A 21,603-nucleotide genomic window follows, 5' to 3' on the forward strand; every position below is an offset into this window, starting at 1 on the left:
AAGGGGGTCGGAGCACTGCCCTACCTCACAGGGATGTTGTGAAGATAAATACATTAAAGACTGTGATATGCTCAGATACTACAGTGATGAAGGCCATAAGTACCTAAGAGAAACAAACTTCCTCCTCCTCCTATGACACAGAAGCAGCAAACTAGGTGGTGGAGGTAGGTGGGGAAGCGAGTACTAGACTCGATTACCCAGTAAGCATAGGCTTATAGGTAGCTGAGTACTGTAGTTGATTACTCCCTTACATCCCTATCCCATGCTACAGTGCTATGACAACCCCAGGCCTAGAGTAAGCTCATAGGTCTTCATCTGGCCACTAGACCTTCTGAGTACAGTAAAACTCCATTGGTCCGGCATCCAATGCTCCGGCACTCCTGATGGTCCGGCACCATCAGGAACCCGGAAGTGCTCCGGCGGCCGGACAATTGGAGCTGCTCTGCGCCCAGCTTCCCCATTCAGCCTCTGCTGAAACTAGCTGAATCGGGGACACCTGGGGCAAAGCCGGACTATCGGAAGGGTGGGCTATGAGGGGTATGGGGTGGCATCCCCCCCATCCCAGACCCTCTCATAGCCCCCCCTTCCAATAGTCCGGCATATCTGATAATCCAGTACCCCCGGGTCCTAAAAGTGCTGGATTATCGGAAGCTTACTGTATTTGTTAGCTTGTTCAAGACACCCTCAAGCGCTTCTTGTAGACAGGGATATCTTTCTCCCCAGCACTGATAACTCTGGTCCAGCTGAGTTCCCAAATCTGGATTAATACTAACGCATAACGGCCTATAGGCAGGTTTGCAGTTTCAAATAATCCTGGAATACTATGGACAGATGACAGATATCAGACAAGATCACAAAGAGAAAACAGTTTCTTGCCACTTTAACCAGAAAGGACACTCTCTAAATGACTTAGCCACCTGCATTCTGCTACAAAGACCTTTTACATCTGCACTTGAAAGGGAATCCTCTGAACTGTCATTCATGTTAAAATTCGACACTTACCAACAAGGACTTAACAAGTCTTTGAACTTTCTCACCCATTACCAAGACAGTTTCCCCAATTATCACCTGTAATACCATTAACTCACAAACATCCCACTCTCCCTACCTTTAATATCAGCAATTCACAGACACTTACCTTCCTTCCTCCCCCTTCCCACCCCCCCACATCCCCCTTCTGTTCTGCAATGTGATTTGTCCTTTTCATATTTGTTCATTTTTTTTAAATTGTATCCTTTGGTATATATGGTTGTGACTACTTTCTTCCACTATTTGATCTGAGGAAGTGGGTCTGGCCCACGAAAGCTCATCATCTAATAAACCATCTTGTTAGTCTAAAGTGCTACATTGTCCTGCATTTTGCTTCAACTACCCCAGACTAACACGGCTACATTTCTATCACTATGGACAGATGTGGTCTTCTTGTCTCAAAAAAGATATACTGGCATTAGAAAAGATTCAGAGAAGGGCAACTAAAATGATTAGGGATTTGGAATGGGTCCCATATGAGGAGAGATTAAAGAGACTGGGACTTTTCAGCTTGGAAAAGAGGAGACTAAGAGGGGATATGATAGAGGACTATAAAATCATGAGTGGTTTGGAGAAAGTGAATAAGGAAAAGTTATTTGCTTGTTTCCATAATATAAGAACTAGGGGCCACCAAATTAAACTAATGGGCAGCAGGTTTAAAACAAATAAAAGGAAGTTCTTCTTCACACAGTGCATAATCAACCTATGGAACTCCTTGCCTGTGGAGGTTGTGAAGGTTAGGACTATAACAGGGTTTCAAAGAGAACTAGATAAATTCATGGAGGTTAAGTCTATAAATGGTTATTACCGTATTTTCCGGCGTATAAGACGACTTTTGATGTTAAAAAACATCCCCCAAAAATCGGGGGTCGTCTTATACGCCGGGTATACAGCTTTGCAGCTTTGCAAAGCCTCGGGGGAAGCCGGCGGCGGGGCATCCCACTGTCCCGCTGCCGGGGCGTCCTCAGAGGCTTTGCTCCCGGTGTCCCTGGTCTCCTGGGGACCGTCTCCAGCAGACCAGGGACACCGGGAGCAAAGCCGGGGAGGTGGAGGGGCACTGGGGTATAAGACGAAACCCTATCTTTTAACTAAAAAATTAGGGGGTCGTCTTATACGCCCAGTAGCCTTATACGCCGGAAAATACGGTAGCCAGTATGGGTAAGGAATGGTGTCTCTAGCCTCTGTCAGAGGATGGAGATGGATGGCAGGAGAGAGATCGCTTGATCATTACCTGTTCGATTCACTCCCTCTGGGACACCTGGCATTTGCCACTGTTGGCAGACAGGATATTGAGCTAGATGGACCTTTGGTCTGACCCAGTATGGCCATTCTTATGTTCTTATTCCTTATGACTGCAGTATAGACATCCCTTAGGGTACGCCTACAGTGCACAGGTATTTCGGGATACTGGAGGTATATCAAAATAGCTACCCCATATCTACACAAGCCGCCCATTATTTCGAAATAATGGACGCACTATTTTTACATCCCGGTAACCCTCGTTCCACGATGGTTAAGGGATGTTGCGAAACAGTGTGTTATTTCGAAATGTGACACTGTGTAGACACACCAAATTTCAAAATAGCCTATTTCAAAATTCAATCAAATTTTGTATCTTATTTTGAGGTTAGGGTGCTGTGTAGACGCACCCTTAGAGAGTCTCTCTCTAGCTGTTGCTATAGAGATTTAAAAAAAAAAATCACACCTGCACACATACATGTGTTGACAGACGGCCATCCAAGTACAATCCCATCCGGAACCTGGGTATGTACTCTGGCAGCTAGCCCATGGCAGCATGCTGACATGGCTACACTGTGTAATTTACCCAGGTAGCAAAGCTAGTGTAGGTATGCCTGCATGTGCTACACTCTCACCTCTTAACCATACTGCAGACATACCCCTAGAGACCAGGGTGTGAATGCTATCATCATCCTCCCATGCAGGCATAACAATCTATCATTTTAGTTTCCTCCAGCCTTAGCTATCAGCTTAGAACATCAGTGGCTGATTTAGCATGCCAGCAGCAAACATCCCCCACTGCCTTCACGAAAAAACCTATGAATCATAAAAAGCATTCTCGGAGTCTGTGCCAGCACTAGACTTGAGTCACAGAGCACTGCCACAGGTGGCAAAGGGGGAGTACCTACTGGGAAAGTCTACCTACCAGCATCTGGGGGATGCAGAACTCATTCTCCCAACCTGGGCTAAGGCCAGGAGAATCCAACAGAGCTCTGGCTTTGATTCAAAGTTCACGGGGCCAGAATTGCCACCCGGCCCACAACAGACAAACTAAGGTGGTTACAGTGATGTCAACTCTCATGATTTTGTCACAAGTCTCACAATATTTGCTTGTTTCCTGAAAGTCCAGCTTTGTAGTCATGTGATTAAACAAGACTCTCAGCTTTCATTTTAAAAATGAAAAAAAAAAAAAGACCCTAGCCCTCCTGATTGCAGAGAAAAGCATGAAAACACTATTTAAGTGCATGTGAAAGGCTGAGAAACCAGAAAATACAGCAAACAAATCTCACAACTTGTTATTTTGAAAATTCTCACAATTTTTAAGCCAAACTCATGACTTTTTTTGAATAGTTGGAGATGGCAACGCACAGCGTAGCCTAAAACAGGGATAGTCGATTGTTTTTGTCAAGGTCCAGATTTCTTGGTCAGTGATTGGCTGGCCTCTCTACTGATATTGGCAACAAAGATTAGAGGCTACAGACATCTCCATCAGATCTTCACCCATGGTGGTGGTTTCCACATATCATGGTTGAAGAACACAAAGAGACACCATCTATCCTATGAATCAATATGGGACTGCTTCAATTCAAAGGTTGGAAGGGATCCTGTCTTAAATCCGTCTCGAGATTTTTATGGGACTTTTACGGGGTGACTTTTATAGGGGAGAGATTATTCCATATTTGCCTACTGCGGGTTCCTTTCAACTTCCTCTGAAGCATCTGGTGTCTGAAGCAATGTATGGGATTAGATGCCAGAGCAGTGCTCCATGTTCAAGTTTCCAGGGCTGTCTAGACAGCACCTATTTAGCAGCAGAGTACATATTTTTTATGTTTATATTGTAGTATGATCCCAGCAGAAATCTATATTTAGAAAAGGGCAGGAAGGTTTGAAGTACTGTACACCCAGAATTTGGGGTAAACCAGTTAGGTAAGAGATTTTAAGTGTTTAGATATTCTCTTTCTGATGTCTGTAAAGGCCTCATTTATCAGCTCACAGCAGCGACCTCCTGGACATCTCCATCAGAAAATCTTTCTTAGCTTATTGCGTCTCTGCAGGATATTCCTGGCCAGGATTCACTGACATTGATATGTATCTGAGGCTTGCAGTCAATGGCTTCTTTCCCCAGCTGCTTTCATGAAGCCCCACAGGAAGGATCTGAAGTTACTTACACAGCCACTGTAGATGTCCATATTCGTTTGTGGATGCAAGGAAGGCACCAGGGTTCAAAGACAAGGCTTTCCTTTGTAAAGCACCATGCTCTACTCTCTCTGATCTAAATTCAGAGACAGTAGAGAACCAATATAGCTGAGCAAGCCATTACATTCTATAGTGGTCTCCAACACCATCATCTCCTTCTGTGCACCCGAAGTCATCTGTAGAGCCCTGCAAATCTGAGGATATGCATGGCTCATTTTTGTGGGTATGAATGAGGACACAAATTTTGTATCTAGAACCCTGCAAATTTGCAGATATCCGCTTTATATCCATGGCATTCACATCCGCAGACATGGATGCGGCTATCTGCGGATTATTTTTGCAGATGTCAATACCAGTTTTGTATCTATGCAGGGCAGTTGTTACCTGGCTCCAAACACTGGCACGGGAGGAGGTTTCATGAAGAGAGGATGTGAATCATCACCCAGTTTACATTCAGGTATTGGAAAGAGCAGGAGCGAAAAGCCCCGCATCAAAGTCAGTGGGAGCTCGCTGGCATACAATGACTTGCAGGATCAGGCCCTAAACTGTCAACTCCTCAGGTCAAAGCCCACAGCTTTGTTGTCTGTGAAGCGTCATGTACCCCATAGCAATATAACAGAACTCCCAGCCCCATTCACTTAGCCTTACAGTTTGCTTGCTCTATATTGCTAGAACAATATTTAATTACCTTACCCAAATAGAACAGTGTTTGGGAGGGAGAGAGCTTATGACAGGAAACTTAAATCACAGTGCCCTCTTTTACAAGAAAGAGACCAGTAACAACCAGGCAGACAGGGTAAGAAGAGCCCTGCAGTGACTAGGAAGAGAAGCATACATAACTCTGAAGGAGCAAGAACTTTCCCCACTCCGGGATCATCCAAGGGCAATATTAAGCCAACTTTTCCCACTACCCTACATACCCCATATTACAAGTTTTCAGACAAGTGCAGAGTAAAGCAGAAAGATTTTTTTTTAAAAAGAGACAGTCAAACCTACTTCATCTGGGCAACATGATCCAATAATAAAGCCAAGGGAGTGTTCAAGAGAACAGGGAGCTCCATTGACAAGTCTACATGAAACTGAAGCTCTGTAACTGATTTGAGCCAACAAATCTGTACTAATTCCATGCCTACTCCTTTGTGTCACTGGACCTGTTGACAGCTACCTTTTAGAATATTTATTTGTAATGGTTCATGACCAGTCAGTACCCTCAGCTTTAAACTGTCACCTCTCTTGCCCTACTAGAAAAATACAGGATGCTGAGAAAGGGACATAAATGTACCCTTCTAAAAACTCATGAGCAGCTGCGGTCAATAGTCTTCTCACAAAAGAGTTGTAGAACCAGAAGTGCTGAACTTTTATCATCCTCCAGCTGGGAAAATGAAAAGCTCACAGATATCCGCTCTTGTGGCTACTTTCCATGGTTGTTCCTGGAGGATCTGAGCTAAAGGCTTAAGTCAAAACACTAAGCAAACATACAGCAACAATGACTGTGCCAGACAATGTTCTTTATAAAATACCCTCCTGCACCAAGAGGCCAATCTAACAATTTCAGGGGAGCCAAATATGAGTGATCCAATCCAGTGTTTCTCAGCCAGTGGTACAAACACCCTTAGGGGTACTCAAGAGAAGTCGGAGGGTGGGGGGTATGTCAACACAACTGAAATTTGGAGAAGACATTTTTGGGTGTAAAAAATACAAAACCAAAAATTCAGTTATTGCCCACCCAGCTACAATTAAGTTGTTTAAACAAATGTGCTGCAACAATGGTAGAAAAAAACCTGTGTTTGAAAACTGTAGGTACTGGGGGTACTTCTTTTTAAAGGGGTACTTTAAAGGGTAAGAAACACTGGTAATCTAAACACTCAGCAGAGCAGCAGCACTGGCGAGGAGGGGGCAGGAGGAGGAGAATGATGGAATGAGCGTTTACAAGCATTACATAGCATGGCTCACCCACTCATCACTCAGCCTGCCTGACAGGAGTGACACGGGGCGAGGGAAAGGTGGGACACCTGTGGGTTTGCCTGATCAATGTAATTCTGAAGTGGAGACTTGGAAATGGTAGGAACAGGGAAGCCTGACGCCCTCCTCCTTTTTCCCCAGTGCAGGGCTTGCAGGGCTTGCAGGGCTTGCAGGGATACCCCCCCCCCCCCCGCCGCCCGCTTTCTGGGCTGACAAGCGCCAGCCCCCCAATGCTGCCGGAGCCCTCCCTTACCCGCCAGACGTGGGGGCTAGAAGCAAAGCCGCGGGGGGGAGGAGGGCACGCGCAGCCCCTCCAGCACCCCCCCAGGCTGCACCTGCGCTGGGCAAAGGGAGCAGCTGCCGGCTGTTCGCGCTTACCTGGCTGGCGCCCGGGCTGCGGGCCGGGGGGGAGCCGGCGCCGAGCGTGGTGGGGGAGTGGGCGCCGCCCGGGTACCTGCGGCCGGGGAGCTCAGCAGCTCGGCGCGCCCCGCTGGAGGCGTCTCCAGCCGGAAATGCCCGGAGCCAGCGCCAAGCTCCCTGCTGAACTTTCTCAGCCCTACACACGCCCGCCGCCTTAACCCGCTCGCCGCCGCTTGGCAGGTGCAGCGCCCCGCTCCCCGCCTGCCCCAGCCCCACGCAGCCCCTGGCTGCCACCCCGTCCTCGGCCACTGGAGTGGGGGGCGCGGCTGGAGCGAGCAGGCGGGCGGGCGGCGTTTGGCCCCGCTGACCTTGAAATGGCCACGTGGGGAGTTATTGCTTTTTCCACCCGGGCACGGGGAGAGCGCGCCCGGGCTGGAGCCGATATAAGGGGAGGGGAATGGGCACACACATTGCCTGCGGGGCTGTTGCCAGTGCCCCGAGCCGCTGAAAGGAAAGGCTGACAAAAGAGGGAGCTAGCGGCTCTGAGCGCCTGCACGCAGCAAAGGCCACCAGTCCGAAAAGAGGGAGGGGGAGAATAGAAAGCCCACCACGAGCATGGTCAGCTAAGGAACCAAGGGGAGGAGGGGGTGACATGAACCAACCAAGCCTTCCTTTAACTGTCCTGTTCGGCCCCAAACTAGAAACAGGAGCAGCCCTATCGGGGCACCTTAGAGAGAGAGAAATAGAGGGTGTGTGTGTGTGTGTGTGTGTGTGTGTGTGTGTGTGTGTGTGTGTGTGTGTGTGTGTGTGTGTGTGTGTGTGTGTGTGTGTGTGTGTGTGTGTGTGTGTAAAAAAAATCATGAGCTTTCAAAGGTGGACAAAACCTACTGTGTGAGCAATGACCTTCAAATGTAAGCCTATAACTATCCAAAGCAGGGTAATGGAACACTTGGAAAGTTTGAATATATACAAACTAGCCTGGCCAGATTGTATTCATCCACAATCTCCATTAAGGACACACAGTATCATTCCTGCCATATGTTGTGACTAGGGGGCCAGTTGTAAGTATGGGTACCTCCAGATTGCAGGCTTCTTTGGAAAGAAGCTTTTTTGGAAGAGATCTTCCAAAAAAAACTTCCTCTGAAAGAGAGCATCCACACTTCAAAAGCCCATCGAAAAAGCCATCGGCTTTTTGAAAAGAGAGCATCCACACTCATTGGATGCGCTCACATGTACGCTGTGATTACTATGGCTGGAGTGGCCATTGGGGCACCTGTGCTTTTTCCTGGAGGCTTCTTTGCTCGAAAAAACTCCCTCTTCTGCATCCATACTCACCTTTTTCCGAAAGAACTCTTTCGGAAAAGGTGTTCTTCCTCGTAGAATTAGGTTTACCAATGTTGGGAAAAACCCCGCATTCTTTCGAAAGAACGCAATAGCAGTGTGGAAATAAGTGAAATTTTTCAGAAAAAACAACCATTTTTCCAAAAAAATCCTGCAGTCTAGACAAATTCCTTTTAATTTACAAAGTTTCTGATTAATAACATCCCTTTTCGGGGGTATTTTTAGGGGAAAATTCAGGAGCAATTTCCCTGAAAGTGAAATTAGCCCATAGAAAACAGCCTAAGGAAAGGGAGGCCCTGTCGTATATCGATTTTCCAAGCGCTTGACAATGTGCTACATGGAGGTATACATTTCCAAGTTAAAGTTGAACTCCTCCTCCCTGTAAAGCTTTGTTGATCTATTGGCATGAAAAGGAGGTGCACAGTAAAATAATTCTGGGATGTAGGAAGATATAGAAGTTGAGCATCTTACAGAATCAAAGCCTTAATTTGTATATATGAAAATATTGCTCCAGAATTGATTTGTATTGCCCTGATTCAGCTCAGGATTCTGTAAGGCCAAATTAGACAGAATAGGGGTTGTCATATTATTCCCATACATTTGTCATACATTATACAACCTGTTTAGTGAGAATTGCACATCTCTTTATTAAGAGCCAGATTGTGATGCTTTTGCTTCTTCTAAATATTCCTCCACCGGGAGCACTACTGAGGCAGAGTGGCCTTGTTCTAGAGAATAGAGTACTATACTAAGATTCAGGAAATGGGGGTTCTATTCTGTCATTGGCCTACTGGGCAAGTACACCCCTTATTCCTTAATTTCCCCATCTGTAAAATAGGGGTAAAAATGCTGACTTTTGTAAAGGAATTTACAAAGATCTATTGCTGAAAAGAGCTAAGTGCAGATATTATTACTGGTGGTCTAAGGTACAATCCAAGATAACTAAGGGTATTACAATCTGCCCCTAAGATGCTCACAGGGAAGCCAACAGCCTCGCTGGGCTCCTGCATAAGATATGTGAGGCAGCTGCTCTGTGCTGTTGGAAGGGTCAGGGTCCAGGGCTACCAGCTCTCAGTGCTGCCTGGACTGTGGTGCAACCCACCGCCCAGCCCTCAAAACCACCCAGAGTGCCCGGTGCAGTGTTCCAACAGTAATTTAAGAGGCCCGGGTTCCAGCAGCTGAATTGCTGCATCCCAAAACAGTTAACCCTCTCATATTCCCTGTTGGTGGGCCTGGTTGCTCATGATAGGCCCAAAGTGTAAGGATCTCACCCACCTCACTTGTCTGAATATTTCAAGTAATTTTCAGGACATGTTCCTGTCTTTTACCTGCTTTTTCCTGTCAGTAGAATGTGGTCAGAAGAAAATTTATCAGGAATAAAAACAACAGCAATATGAGACTGACAGTACAAGGGCAAAGAACCATCTGATCAGGAAGATGAGACAGACAAGATAGTCTTTGGACAACGAACAAAAGTTTCCAGGACACAGGCCCTGGTTCTCAAGAGGGACTACAATTGCTTTGACATCTCCTGGGAGAGCAAGATGGCAGTGCATAGACAATTCAGGAAGTTTTTGGAGTGTTGAGGACAACTTCCTAGAGCAAGTGTTGGAGGAACCAACAGAGCTTCATTCTCCTCTTGACCTGCTGCTCACAAAGAGGGAAGAACTGGTAGGGGAAATAAGAGCAAGGGCAAGCTGAGCAGCAGTGACCATGAGATGGTTGAGTTTAGGACCCTGACAAAGGGAAGAAAGAAGAGCAGCAGAACATGGACCCTGGGCTTCGGAAAAGTGGACTTTGACTCTTTCAGGGATCGGATGGGCAAGATCCCCTGGGAGGCTAATATGAGGGAAAGGGAGTCCAGGAGAGCTGGCTGCATTTTTAAAAAGTGCAGGAACAAACCTGGAAAGATAATGGAGCAAGTAACCGAGGAATCAATCTGCAAACATCTAAAAGATAAGGTGATACGTAACAGTCAGCACAGATTTGTCAAGAACAAATCCTGTCAGACCAACCTGATAGCTTTCTTTGACAGCACCCTGAGCAGCATATTGCAAGAGGAGTTGAGCAGTGATTAAAAGAACAGGTTATGGTCTATTTAGAAAAGTTGGACATTCATAAGTCCCTGGGGATGGATCTAATGCATCCAAGGGTGCTAAGGGAGTTGGCTGACATGATTGCAGAGCCATTTGCCATTATCTTTGAAAACTTGTGGTAATTAGAGGAGGTCCCAGATGACTGGAAAAAGGTGATCATTTTTAAAAAAGGGAAGAAGGAGAATGTGTAACTACAGACTGGTCAGCCTCACATTTCAGGCCCTAGAAAAATCATGGAGCGGATCCTCAAGGAATCCATTTTGAAACTCTTGGAGGAGAAGAAGGTGATCAAGAACAGTCAACATGGATTTACCAAGGGCAAGTCATGCTTGGCCAACCTAATTGCTTTCTATGATGAGTTCTGTGATATGGGGAAGAGATGGATACCTTGACTTTAGCAAAGCTTTTGATACAATCTTCCACAGTATTCTTGCCAGCAAGTGAAAATAATATGGTTTGAATGAATGTGCTATAAGATGGATAGTTCGGACTTGATGGGTAGCAATCAATGGCTTGATGGCTAGTTGGCAGCCAATATCAAGTGATGTGCTCCAGGGACCAGTCCTGGTGCCAGTTTTGTTCAACATCTTCATTAATTATGATGGGATGGATTGCACCCTTGGCAAGTTTGTAGATGACAGTAAGCTAGGGGAGAGATAGGGTCCAGAGTGCCTACATAAATTGGAGGTTTGTCTAAAAGAAATCCAATGAGGTTCAACAAAGACAAGTGCAGATCCCGCAGTTAGGATGAAAGACTTCCATGCATTGCTACAGACTGAGGACTGATTGGCTAAGAGGCAGTTCTGCAGAAAAGGACCTGGGGAATTACAGTGGATGAGAACCTGGATATGAGTCAGTGTGCACTTAATGCCAAGAACGCTAACATCATAGTGAGCTGCATTAGTAGGAGCTTTGCCAGCAGATAGAGGGGAATAGTCACTTCCCTCTATTTGGCACTGGTGAGGTCACATCTGGAATATTATAAACAGTTTGGGGCCCCTACTACAGAAAGGATGTGGACAGACTGGAGAGAGTCAATGAAAATGATTAGGGGATTGGGACACATGACTTGTGAGGAGAGATTGCGGAAACTGGACTTATTTAAGCTACAGAAGAGAAGAGTGAAGGGGAATTTGATAGCAGCCTTCAGCTACCTGACAGGATTCCAAAAAAGGATAGAGCCAGGTGGTTCTCAGGGATGGCAGATGACAGAACAAGGAACACTGTTCTCAAGTTGCAGTGGGGATGGTCTAAGTTGGATATTAGGACAATCTATTTCACTGGGGATGTGTCTACACTGCACTGTTATTTCAAGATAAGTAGCATTATTTTGAAATAATGCAAGTGCCTACACAGCCATTCCATTATTTCAAAATAACAGGCAGCTTTTTCCAAAATCTGTAAGCCTCATTCTATGAGGAGTAATGTCTATTCCGAAATAAGGTGGGTGTAGACACCCCACTTCTGCTATTTGAAAATAGTCCCTCATCAGGGCCCTTCTAAGTTATTCCTCCCGAGTGCCTCCTGGGGCACTAACTCGATAGCAGCTTTACATTAGGGAAGCCTGCCTTGGACTAATTTTGAGGCTTCCCTGCAGGGTAGACATATTTCAAAATAAACTATTTTGGAATAACTATTCCAGAATAGCGTATTTCAAAATAAGCGTATAGTGTAGACATTGCTTAGGAGGGCAGTAAAGCACAGGGATGGGTTACCTAGGGAGGCTGTGGAATTTCCATCCTGAGAAATTTTTAAGGCCAGGCTTGACAAAACCTTTGCTGGGATGATTTAGTTTGGGTTGGTCCTGCTTTGAGCAGGGGACTGGACTAGATGACCACCTGAGGTCTCTTCCAATCCTAATCTTCTGTGAAAGCATAATCTGTGCTCAGAGACACAGCTGATCTCACAGGCCAACCCCCCATTCTGCTCACAACCTGCATGCAAAAATAAAAGGCATCTCAGATGCAAGAAAGAATTTTGGAGATGAATAACAGGCCATGCACAGGACTTAGATATTTGTTCTGAAGAATTCATCACTGTTACAGGCAAAAAGGTTGTTTATGGTCCCTGCTGTGCACTATATAATATGGCACTAATGTCCACCTTTTGCTGTATGTTGGACCTACTTATCCCTCTGTGACATAAGTGCACACAATTATTTTACTGTTGTCAGTATTGACCAACTCCAGTGTTTGAACATTAGAAATCAGGCCACTGCACATGGAGATATTTTTAAGTGATTTTTTTAAGTCCGCATTATTTTTATTTGCCTTTTTGTTTCAGATCAATTTTCAAACTTTTCTCCACCACTGGCATGCTAGAGTCTTTGAAAAAAATTAAAACGAAAAGAATGAACACACAACTCTAGGGGCTGGGGCTTTTAAAAGCTGAAACTCCAAATATTACAAGAATTGGTATCACATAATTAAACAATGAATTGAAAGTCTGGCCATATTGAAGTCAATAGCAAAATCTCAGTACTTGAAACCCAAGATTTCCTTCCTGCTGTCTACAGTCTGGTGGAAGGAACAGTGCTGTTGTCTGTCCCCTCTTTGAAAGCTCCCTCTTCACCTTTGTTTGTAAGTAGGAGAGGTTGCAAATGTAAAGGACACACAGCTTTTTTTTTTTTTTTTAAATGAAAGTCTAACCCTTGGAAGAACCTGGCGATTGGTACCAGTCAGCAGATTGCTGGGGCTGAACAGGGCCTGCACCTGGGCTCAGTTTGCTGCAGAAGCCAACAAACCTTACAATCTCACACTTTTTGTATCAAATGAGTTTGAGTTGTATCCCCGCAAACCATTTTGCTAATCCCAAAGTAACAGGAAGTAGCAGCTGTTCTGTGGGGAGGCTGCCCCAGGTTAGCACATCCCCCCTTATTCTTAGCAACTTGTCCCATACCTTTTAAAGGAGTTAGTAAGAGCTGGGAATGGAAACCAGGCCTCCTGAATCCCAGCCATGCACTATCCACTGGCCCATACTGCCTCCAGTGCACTCGAGAGGAGTCCCTCCCATTTGGCTGCCTAGAACTCGAACGGGGTGCAGCCCAAAGATCCCACTGTACCATCTTAGTAAATTTCAAATCTTTCAGAAAAAGAAAATAAAGCTGACACCACACCATCTGAGAATTTTTAGAAAGTTTTTATTAGAGGTATATTTTGGCCAAAATAAATAGTTACACTTTCTTCAGCAAAACATTAGGAAACAAGAATAGGAAAGAGGGGGAAAAATCATTTTTAATACTGAACTTTCAAGTGACTGGTGCTTCTTAATGACATTACGGTGTAAATAAATCGTTTTAGGTTATCACTGGTCTAATTACTGCTCCGCCTTCCATACATTCCTACAGTGCTCTGCATTTATGCTCTATGGCAGGGGTGTCCAAACTTTTTTCAAAGAGGGCCAGATTTGATGAAGTGAACATGCGTGAGGGCCATTTTGCCTGACATTCTTTGAACCATTAAAATTAAATGCAAATTAACTATTTTATGCAAAGTTTATTGCAAACGGCATACTTTTCATTTCGTCACATGGATGACAAATCTAAACAGGTGTTAAATCACTCTGCCTTTCATATCTGAAGGCCAGATGAAAAAAAAAATCCAGGAAGCTGAAATATGTCAGGAACATTGTAAAGTACATTACATATTATTGGTAATAAAGGTTGTCTGTCAACTTTTAAGTTCAAAAAATATGAACAGGAACATAACACTAAGTATACAGGTTGTGTCCAAATATATTTATAACTGATTTAGACCGACATTAACTGAGATTTTACAATGTATTCATCTCAATACATATGGATTCGTGGGGGCCATAAAAGATAGATATTACCAAATTACCTGTGGGGCCGTATTAAACCGAACACGGGCCGCAATTGGCCCGCGGGCCGGACTTTGGACATGCCTGCTCTATGGGGTCCAACACGTGGCTATTTGGCCGGCTGAGTGTGGTAAATTGGCTTGAACAAAGTGGCTATTTGGCCAGTTCAGTGTGGCTAGTTCTCTATAGTGGCTACTGCTTCAGAACTGGTTGGACACCACAGCTCTGCACACACCCCTCATCAGCAGAGCTCTCAGGAGGAGCTGGCATGCAGAGTTCTCATCTATACGCTGCAAGCAGAACACTGGCACAGAAAACAAGTTTTATTTCTAAACCTGTACTTGGCATCTGCAGTTCCCTGCAGGAAAACCTGGGCTTATCAATTCAGGGCAAAGGTGCTAATGAATTAGAGATTTACTGTAGTGAAGCCATGGGGGTAGGGGGACAGATCAATCAGATTGCTGATTTCCCTCCCAGCTTTGAGGCATGTTGAAAAGCAACTAAGTGCAGCCACATTCAGCAAGGCAGTTTCCACAGGGAGAGTGGAATGGGAGTTGGTAGGGAGTATGATGGAGAGCATGACAAGGCAGGGACACAACGTAAAGAAGGCATGCTGTGGAGTTCAGCACAGTGCTGAACTGGCAGATGCATTATTAGGACCAAGCTCGTCCATTGTTTCCTTAATCACTTCTTAAATCAAATGCCAGCTCTTGGGACACTTGCAAAGCTCAGAATCTCTCTCACACTCAGCACTGCCACAGCATTGACCAGAGAGGGACTCCATGGAGCAGATAGCAAGAATGTTGTCCACACCCTCATGTGAACACACGAGTCTGTTCTTCCAAAGGAAGTGGTGCAAGTTTCATCATCACTAGAGTCATTTAAAACTGGACAGAATTGGGCAGACGATGGTAGTCTGGTAGCAGCCCTGCATGACTTGAGAGCACTTAATTTCTCTGGCTCCCTGATTTTCCAGCTGGCTAAATACTTTTGCAAAGAGTAACCCCCCAGGATCCCTGAATATCGGAGAGGAGTTGGGCAACCCCTCCCCTGAGAGAGCCATTTGCAATGATATTAGCAAACATGGAACAAACCCAGCCTCTGGTACATTCATCATGGCTTACAGTGCAAGTTCCAAAGAGATGCAGTGTTGTGCATAATACAGCACAGAATAATTTAGTCGTTGGTTATATACACAAGTTCATTATGTGCCTCATTACAAGCAACAAGTGGTATTTACAAAAAGTGTATTTATTTTCTTAGGCAACATGGGCTAAGGTGCTATATAAATAAGTTTGACATCTGTGGTACATGTGACTGAATGATTAGCAACATTACCGCAGACCATAATAGGGAAGAGATGCAGATAGCAAAGAGCATATCTGAGACCTGATCAATTTGAATGAATTCAAATCAATGCAGCCTGATGCTGTTCAGCACAGGGAAGGAATTAGCTGGAAAAAAAAAATCTCAGAGCTAGTGGCAATATTATTTACAAACTCATGAATGACAAGAGATGTCCCAGGAGACTGGAGCAGGGCTAATGTAGTGCCCATCTTTTAAAAAGGAGGAAAAAGAGGAGATAGAGAACCATAGCCCAGTCAGCTTAACTTTGGTATCTGGGAAATTACCAGAGCAGTGTATAAAATATTCCATTTGCAAATACCTGAAGGGGAAATCATTAGCAGCCAACTTGGATATAGCAAGGGAAAAAAAATCGTGTCAAACCAGCCTGATTTCCTTTGACAGTGTAACTGGTTTGGTGGATGGGGAGAATACCTAAACTTCAACGAGGATTTACACAGCCCTGCATGGCATTCTGGTAATTAAGCTGGAGAAATTCAGGCTCAGTGGAACTGCTATTAAATGGATAAATGATAGATTGAACAACTGCAAGCAAAGAATAATATTAATGGAATGATGTATGACAAAACAAGAGGAGGGTTGCCAACACTTTGGAGGCTAGAGCTGAAATTCAGAGACATTTTAATAAACTGGAGATCAGGGGGATGGACAACAAAATGAAATTCAACAGAGATAAATGTAAAGTGCTATGCTTAGGGAAGAAAAAACAGATGCATGAATAAAGAATGGTGGGAAACTGGTTTAGCAGAGGCCCGGCTGAAAAGGACTGGGAAGTTCTGATGGATCAGAACCTCAACCTGACTCAATGCAATGCTACTGCAAAGAAAATAAGCAAATGTAATTTTAGGTTACATTAACAAAGGCACAGCATGCAAGTCATGGGAGTGAAATTAGCACTCTGCTCAGTATTGGGTAGGCCCAATATTCCTGCTAACTTTTTCTATCCCTGTGTGAAATAAATTTTGATATACGCTTTGAGGCATGTGGTACCACCAGTAGGAACACATGTGCCAGCTATAGGCACTCTGCTTGGGCAGCTGTCCAAGCACTCAGCTTACAGGGAAGGCTGGTTAGGCCTCAGCTGGAGTATATGTCCAATATTGGTCACAAATGTACCTAAGGGATGTAGAGAAAATGGAAAGGATCCAGAGGTGAACAACAAAGATGATCAGAGGGATGGAATTCAAGCTACATGAGCAAAGGCTAAAGGAACTGGGTAGGCTTAGAAGATTTATGGGAGACCCAACAGTCCTCAAATACTTAACTTTTCTCCATCCTTTATGAAAGCCTCTCTCTCTTGACAAAGAGGGCAGGACAAGAGGCAACTGGCTTAAAATACAGCACAGCAAGTTTCAATTAAATCTCAGGAAAAACTTCCTAATTGTAAGAGCAGGAGGACAACAGACCAGACAGCCTAGGGAGATTGTGGAAGATCCTTTACTGAAGGTTCCCAAAAGGAGGCTGGAGAGGGATGGCTTGGACACAATACAAATCCTGGAGCTTGGAAGGGGGTTAGACTAGATGACCTTTGTGGTCCCTTCTAGCTCTATGAGTCTAACATCTCAGGAAGGCTGTGGAAGCCTATTCCAGAGCTTACCTACCCTTACAGTTATTAGGAAATATTTTCTAATATCTAACCTACATCTCCCTTGCTGCAGGTTAAGGCTACAATTCTTGTCTGACCTTGAGTGCACATAGAGAACAACTGATCATGGTGCTCTTTCAAACAGCCCTTAACATATTGAAAGACTTATCAGGTCTCATCTTAGTATCCTTTTTTCATGACTCAGCATATCCAGTTTTTTTTTTTTAAAACCTTTCTTGATAATGAAAGGTTTAGAGAAAAATCTGACTTTCTTGCCCTCAGATTCTCTCCAAACATCCAATCTTTCTTTATAGATGTAGCACCCAGACCTGGACACACTACTCCAGATGAGATCTTATAAATGCTGAGTAGAGCAGGACAATTACCTCCAGTGTCTTTCAGACACAGGACATCCTGTTTATACACCCCAGAATGCTATTCGCCTCTCACAGCTGCGTCAAAATCACTGACTCACTCAATTTGTGATTCCCCTGTAATGGCCACTGCTCTTGTTCAGTTGTACCTTGGTTCAGAGTTAGAACTCTGAAGAGGCCTCAAAGGATAGTTAATCTTCCACAAGCGAGAATTTTTAAGTCCTGAAATTCCTTTTGGTACTACGACATAAGTAGCGCTGGGCATTTCTCTTTGAAAGACAGACAGTTCTTGGCTAGTGCTGAACCCCTTTGGGAGTCATGCAGCAGCCACTGCATCACATGAATTACGTATGAGCTTCCAGGCATCAGTCTGTCCACTGCAGGTGCCACACTGACTCCCAGCAGGGAAGTGGTTAACACTCAGTGGTATAACACCACATGCCTTCATGATGCTAACTTGTGGGAAAAGAGGAGTTTCCACCCAGGAGAATTAGCTCGTCCAGGATTTTAAAAAGATGAATCTTGGCTCCTTATTGCACAGGGTGAAAGGCAAGAAATTCCTTTTCTAGCTCCTGGATTCACTCCTGGGAAGGATGGAATGATAACCAGAGTCAGAAAGAAGGTTAATGAAGTTGCAAATTCAGGCCTTTAATTAACCCTAGGAGTTAAGTATTTTGAAATGCATGGACAGCAGCCAGCCAGCCTGAGATCGCCCCACAGCTCAGCCCATCCTGGGACCAAGAGCAAATCTGTGCATCTCAAGCCTCTGGACCCAGGTGAGGGGAGAGCTGCTGGGAGCCCGGCAGCATGACTGCATCGTTACTAGCAAGGCCTCGTTAGATAGATTCCACACTGAGTTACTCTGCCAGAAATGTCATTTAATGGTAGTGGTTTACAAACGTGCGCACTCACTCACTCACTCACTCACTCTATGGCCTTGCCAGGACAGGCAGAAGGGATAAGAGGAAAGAGACTACACCGTGCCTTCTGCACACATATTCACACAAACAAAACACACGGTTCCCATATACTTCCTTCTCACATACAGTTCCCCATCTCCATGCCTTGCCCCTTAAAGGATTTTGCTTTTGGAGCAGGCCTCCCTCAGCCCTTGCTCCCCAAATAATTTCAAGTGGTTGGGGTCTTTTTGTTTTTGAGTGGGGAGGAGGGCACAAACTTGGCAAGTACAACAACAGTTGTCCATAAGCAAAACAAGGCAAGAACTTTTTGCAAGCCAAATCTCATGGAGTTTGTGACTATGCAACCTCATATTCTGGGGAGCTAAGATTATTCTGGTGCCACGTGTCTTTTGTGATTCATAACCAATGCACCCGAACTTGTGTCAACAGCCTGACAGCAGGCCATTGCCACCAACAGGGCTTACATACAATTCAACAGCCCCATCTTCCCCACTTTTAAATCTGTGTTTCCTCTGAGTCTCTCACACGCTGGCTCATGGCTCCTCTATTCCAAATTGCATTATATGAAATGTGTTAATGAAGGCTAGACTGGACTATTGCAAAGACAACAGTCATCAACTAAGTTGGCACTTGCACTATGTATGCAATGTCACTTGATGGCTGGCAAGGAGACATTTTCTAAATCACACAATCTTGTGGAAACAGGACAACCACCACCGATAGCAGCCACAAAATGAATGCCATGGTTCCCTGGTGAGCTCCTGGCTGTTTTCTGCTAAAAGCTGCATGTCATTATAGGCAAGATAGCAACGCTCCTCCTTTTTGTGGAGTCAGACAGGGTGTCTCACCCCCATCAAGTGAGTCACACAGGCCATTATTACTAACAAGCAGCCTGCAACCAACCTTCCGGAAGCTTCTCATCAGGTCCAGGACACGTGTGTTCTGCTGGACTTTCTATTTTCTCTCCCTCCAAGCTAATTTATCGAGTGCCAATCACCAGAGTTCGTGGGTGCATCTTCTCTTCTTTACAGAGTGGCATTTGAGAACCTTTTGCAAGTCACTAGTCTATATATGCACATTATATAGGTGAACTTTAGGCAGCTCTCCCCTCCCACCCCCGGAAAGAACACATACACATTTGCTTTGGCCTACTGCCGATTGTTTGTGCTAGCAGGAGGTAGGAAGAAGCCCCACATAGCCAGATGAATTACAAGGAGAGGGACCTTGAAGATGGTTTTGTGTCACAGACATAGTCACAGTGCTAGGATTTTGGCTTTTTCAGTACATCCCATCTTCACTGGAAGCCCCGTAGTGAGAAATGAGGCAAAGAACAAGTGGGCCTAGACACCTGTCCTCTCACAGAGAAGGTGCCAAAGAAACAGCTGTGCTAGAAGCCTATGTGCAATGGAATGCTACTGGGTTACGTTGGGACGCTAGATGTCAAGGCAGCAGCCTTCCCAACAATGGTAATGAAACACCGGGCAGAGCTCAGCTCTGGTAGAATCCAACTGATTCATGTGTTAGGTGACAAAGACAGTGGCCTGCATGCAATTTGGCACTTCTAGCTTCATTCTCCCCCCTCCCCGCGACTTCATTTCTCTTGCTCACTATGCTGTCATCTTTGAGGCAACACCACCTTTGGCAGCAACAGGAAACACACAGCTCCCACTGGGGAAACGGGCCTGGCTGCCTCTCTAGGACCGGCAATCTACACCATCCAACGTCAGCTCCCTCACCAAGGCCTAAACTCACCACAACATACACAGGTGCAGCATCACAACGGAGTTCTATCCGTTTGCGCCAGCAGGGAATTAGCTTCAGGACTTGCCAACTCCATGCTCCCTTGGAGTGGGAACCCATCCCCCCTACCCCCAGATGACCATCTCCTGGGCACCTGCTACGACATTCCTCCACAAGCCACTTGGACACGACATGCGCTGCTCAGTCTTCACCTTCTGCCTTCACCTTCCCTTAGCATTCCTTCCCCCATGGCAGCCTTCAGGCCAATCCAGAGAGGGGGAAGGAAGGCTAGTTCAATTCAGATGAATGGGAATCAGGCAACCAAATCCCCAAAAAAAACACCCCTTCAGCTGAACCTCTCATGTCTTTTAAAAAAAAAAGATCTCAGCCAGTTTTGGCATTGCAGATCCCCACAGCACAAGGGAGACAAAGATCCCTATGGAAAAGATACAAGGCAGACCAAGAGGAGGAGATTTAGGAAGCTTAGTGCAACAATAGGGAGTATCCAGTTCTCTCCTGAACCTGCAGTCCCAATGGAATCTGTTAGCAGCAGCAGGGCCAGAGCTGGCTTTGAGTGGAGAGGGGAAGTGGGGACAGAGGTCCAAATTTGGCTCCAGTGAAGGAGCACTGAGAGGTGGGCTTGGGCCCATAGGACAGCTGCTTTGGCACGACAGGTTGCTTTACCTTTTGGTAGCACAAACAGCGAAGAGCCGCAGGACCCTGGATTGTTTAAACACACCCACACAAAGCTGCAAATGGGTAGAGCTAAACCCAGAGACCATTAAAACACGCTCCAAAGCATTGATCGCGTCCTGATTTAGTGACTCCAGGTCTGTCTCCTGGAGGATCCCAATGGGACAGTTACAGCACAGCCAGGGACTGCCACCTCCCCCAGGCTGGGTGTCACCACACGTCTAAGAGGTCATCTGCAGCAAACGTGTTCATTTGAACGCTGCGCCACTGCTTTCTTCCCAGGGAAGCCGGCACGAACCAAGAGGTGGCTGGTCGCTGAGATGCGGGACTGACGCCATGCGCCCCTCCCGCTACGGCGGGGGGCTCAGAAGAGCGGCAGGCTCTCTTGGACACGGTCTGCTGGCGAGAGTCTCATCTGCAGCCCGTCCGAGGGGAAGATGGAGGCCTGCATGTCCACGTTGATGCAGAACAAGCCCAGCATGAGCTGGCGCTGATACTCCTCCCACTTGGTCTTAACGTCCGTCAGGGAGAGGTTGCTTCGCACCCACTGGGGCAGGGCCTCGCCGTAGGTAGAGGCCAAGGGGATTGGCAGACTCTGGGTCCTTCGGAGCTCAAAGTGGTAGTAAAGCCTGAAAGGCAACAAACGTGGGTTACCACTGAAATGTACGGAGGGGAGGAATGCTCAGGCAGGACTCTCCAGGGGGGCCAGGGCACAGGATAGGCAGTTGGGAGAACCAGGTTCTGTTCCCGGTTACTCTGCTGGCCTGCTTGGGTGACTGAGAAAAATCACTTCACCTCCGTACACCTCCCTTTCCACTCCTACCCTTCACCTATCTTGTGTGTTTAGACTGTAGACTCTACTGAGTAGAGTTGGACTCTTACTA

The 21,603-nt window shown here is 45.8% G+C and overlaps 2 protein-coding genes across 4 annotated transcripts in view; both read right to left on the reverse strand.

Annotated features, from left to right (window-relative positions):
- CRACR2B (calcium release activated channel regulator 2B) overlaps positions 1–7,243 on the reverse strand; it is a 72,063-nt gene extending 64,820 nt beyond the window's left edge. Inside the window, exon 1 of the mRNA XM_075928240.2 lies at positions 6,805–7,243. The gene's annotated coding sequence lies outside the window, so the exon portion shown is untranslated. The remainder of the gene's footprint in view (positions 1–6,804) is intronic.
- A 6,102-nt stretch (positions 7,244–13,345) lies between these two features.
- Positions 13,346–21,603, reverse strand: part of PNPLA2 (patatin like domain 2, triacylglycerol lipase) — a 51,243-nt gene continuing 42,985 nt past the window's right edge. For 2 of the 3 annotated variants that reach the window (XM_006114870.5, XM_025180566.3), the window contains exon 9: positions 13,346–21,348. In XM_006114870.5, the coding sequence (XP_006114932.2) occupies positions 21,084–21,348 (265 nt within the window). In that variant the 3' untranslated portion in view covers positions 13,346–21,083. The remainder of the gene's footprint in view (positions 21,349–21,603) is intronic. The other variant, XM_025180567.3, reaches the window with a different exon arrangement.

Source organism: Pelodiscus sinensis, chromosome 5, assembly GCF_052426305.1.
Source record: "Pelodiscus sinensis isolate ZL-2025 chromosome 5, ASM5242630v1, whole genome shotgun sequence".
NCBI lineage: Eukaryota > Metazoa > Chordata > Testudines > Trionychidae > Pelodiscus > Pelodiscus sinensis.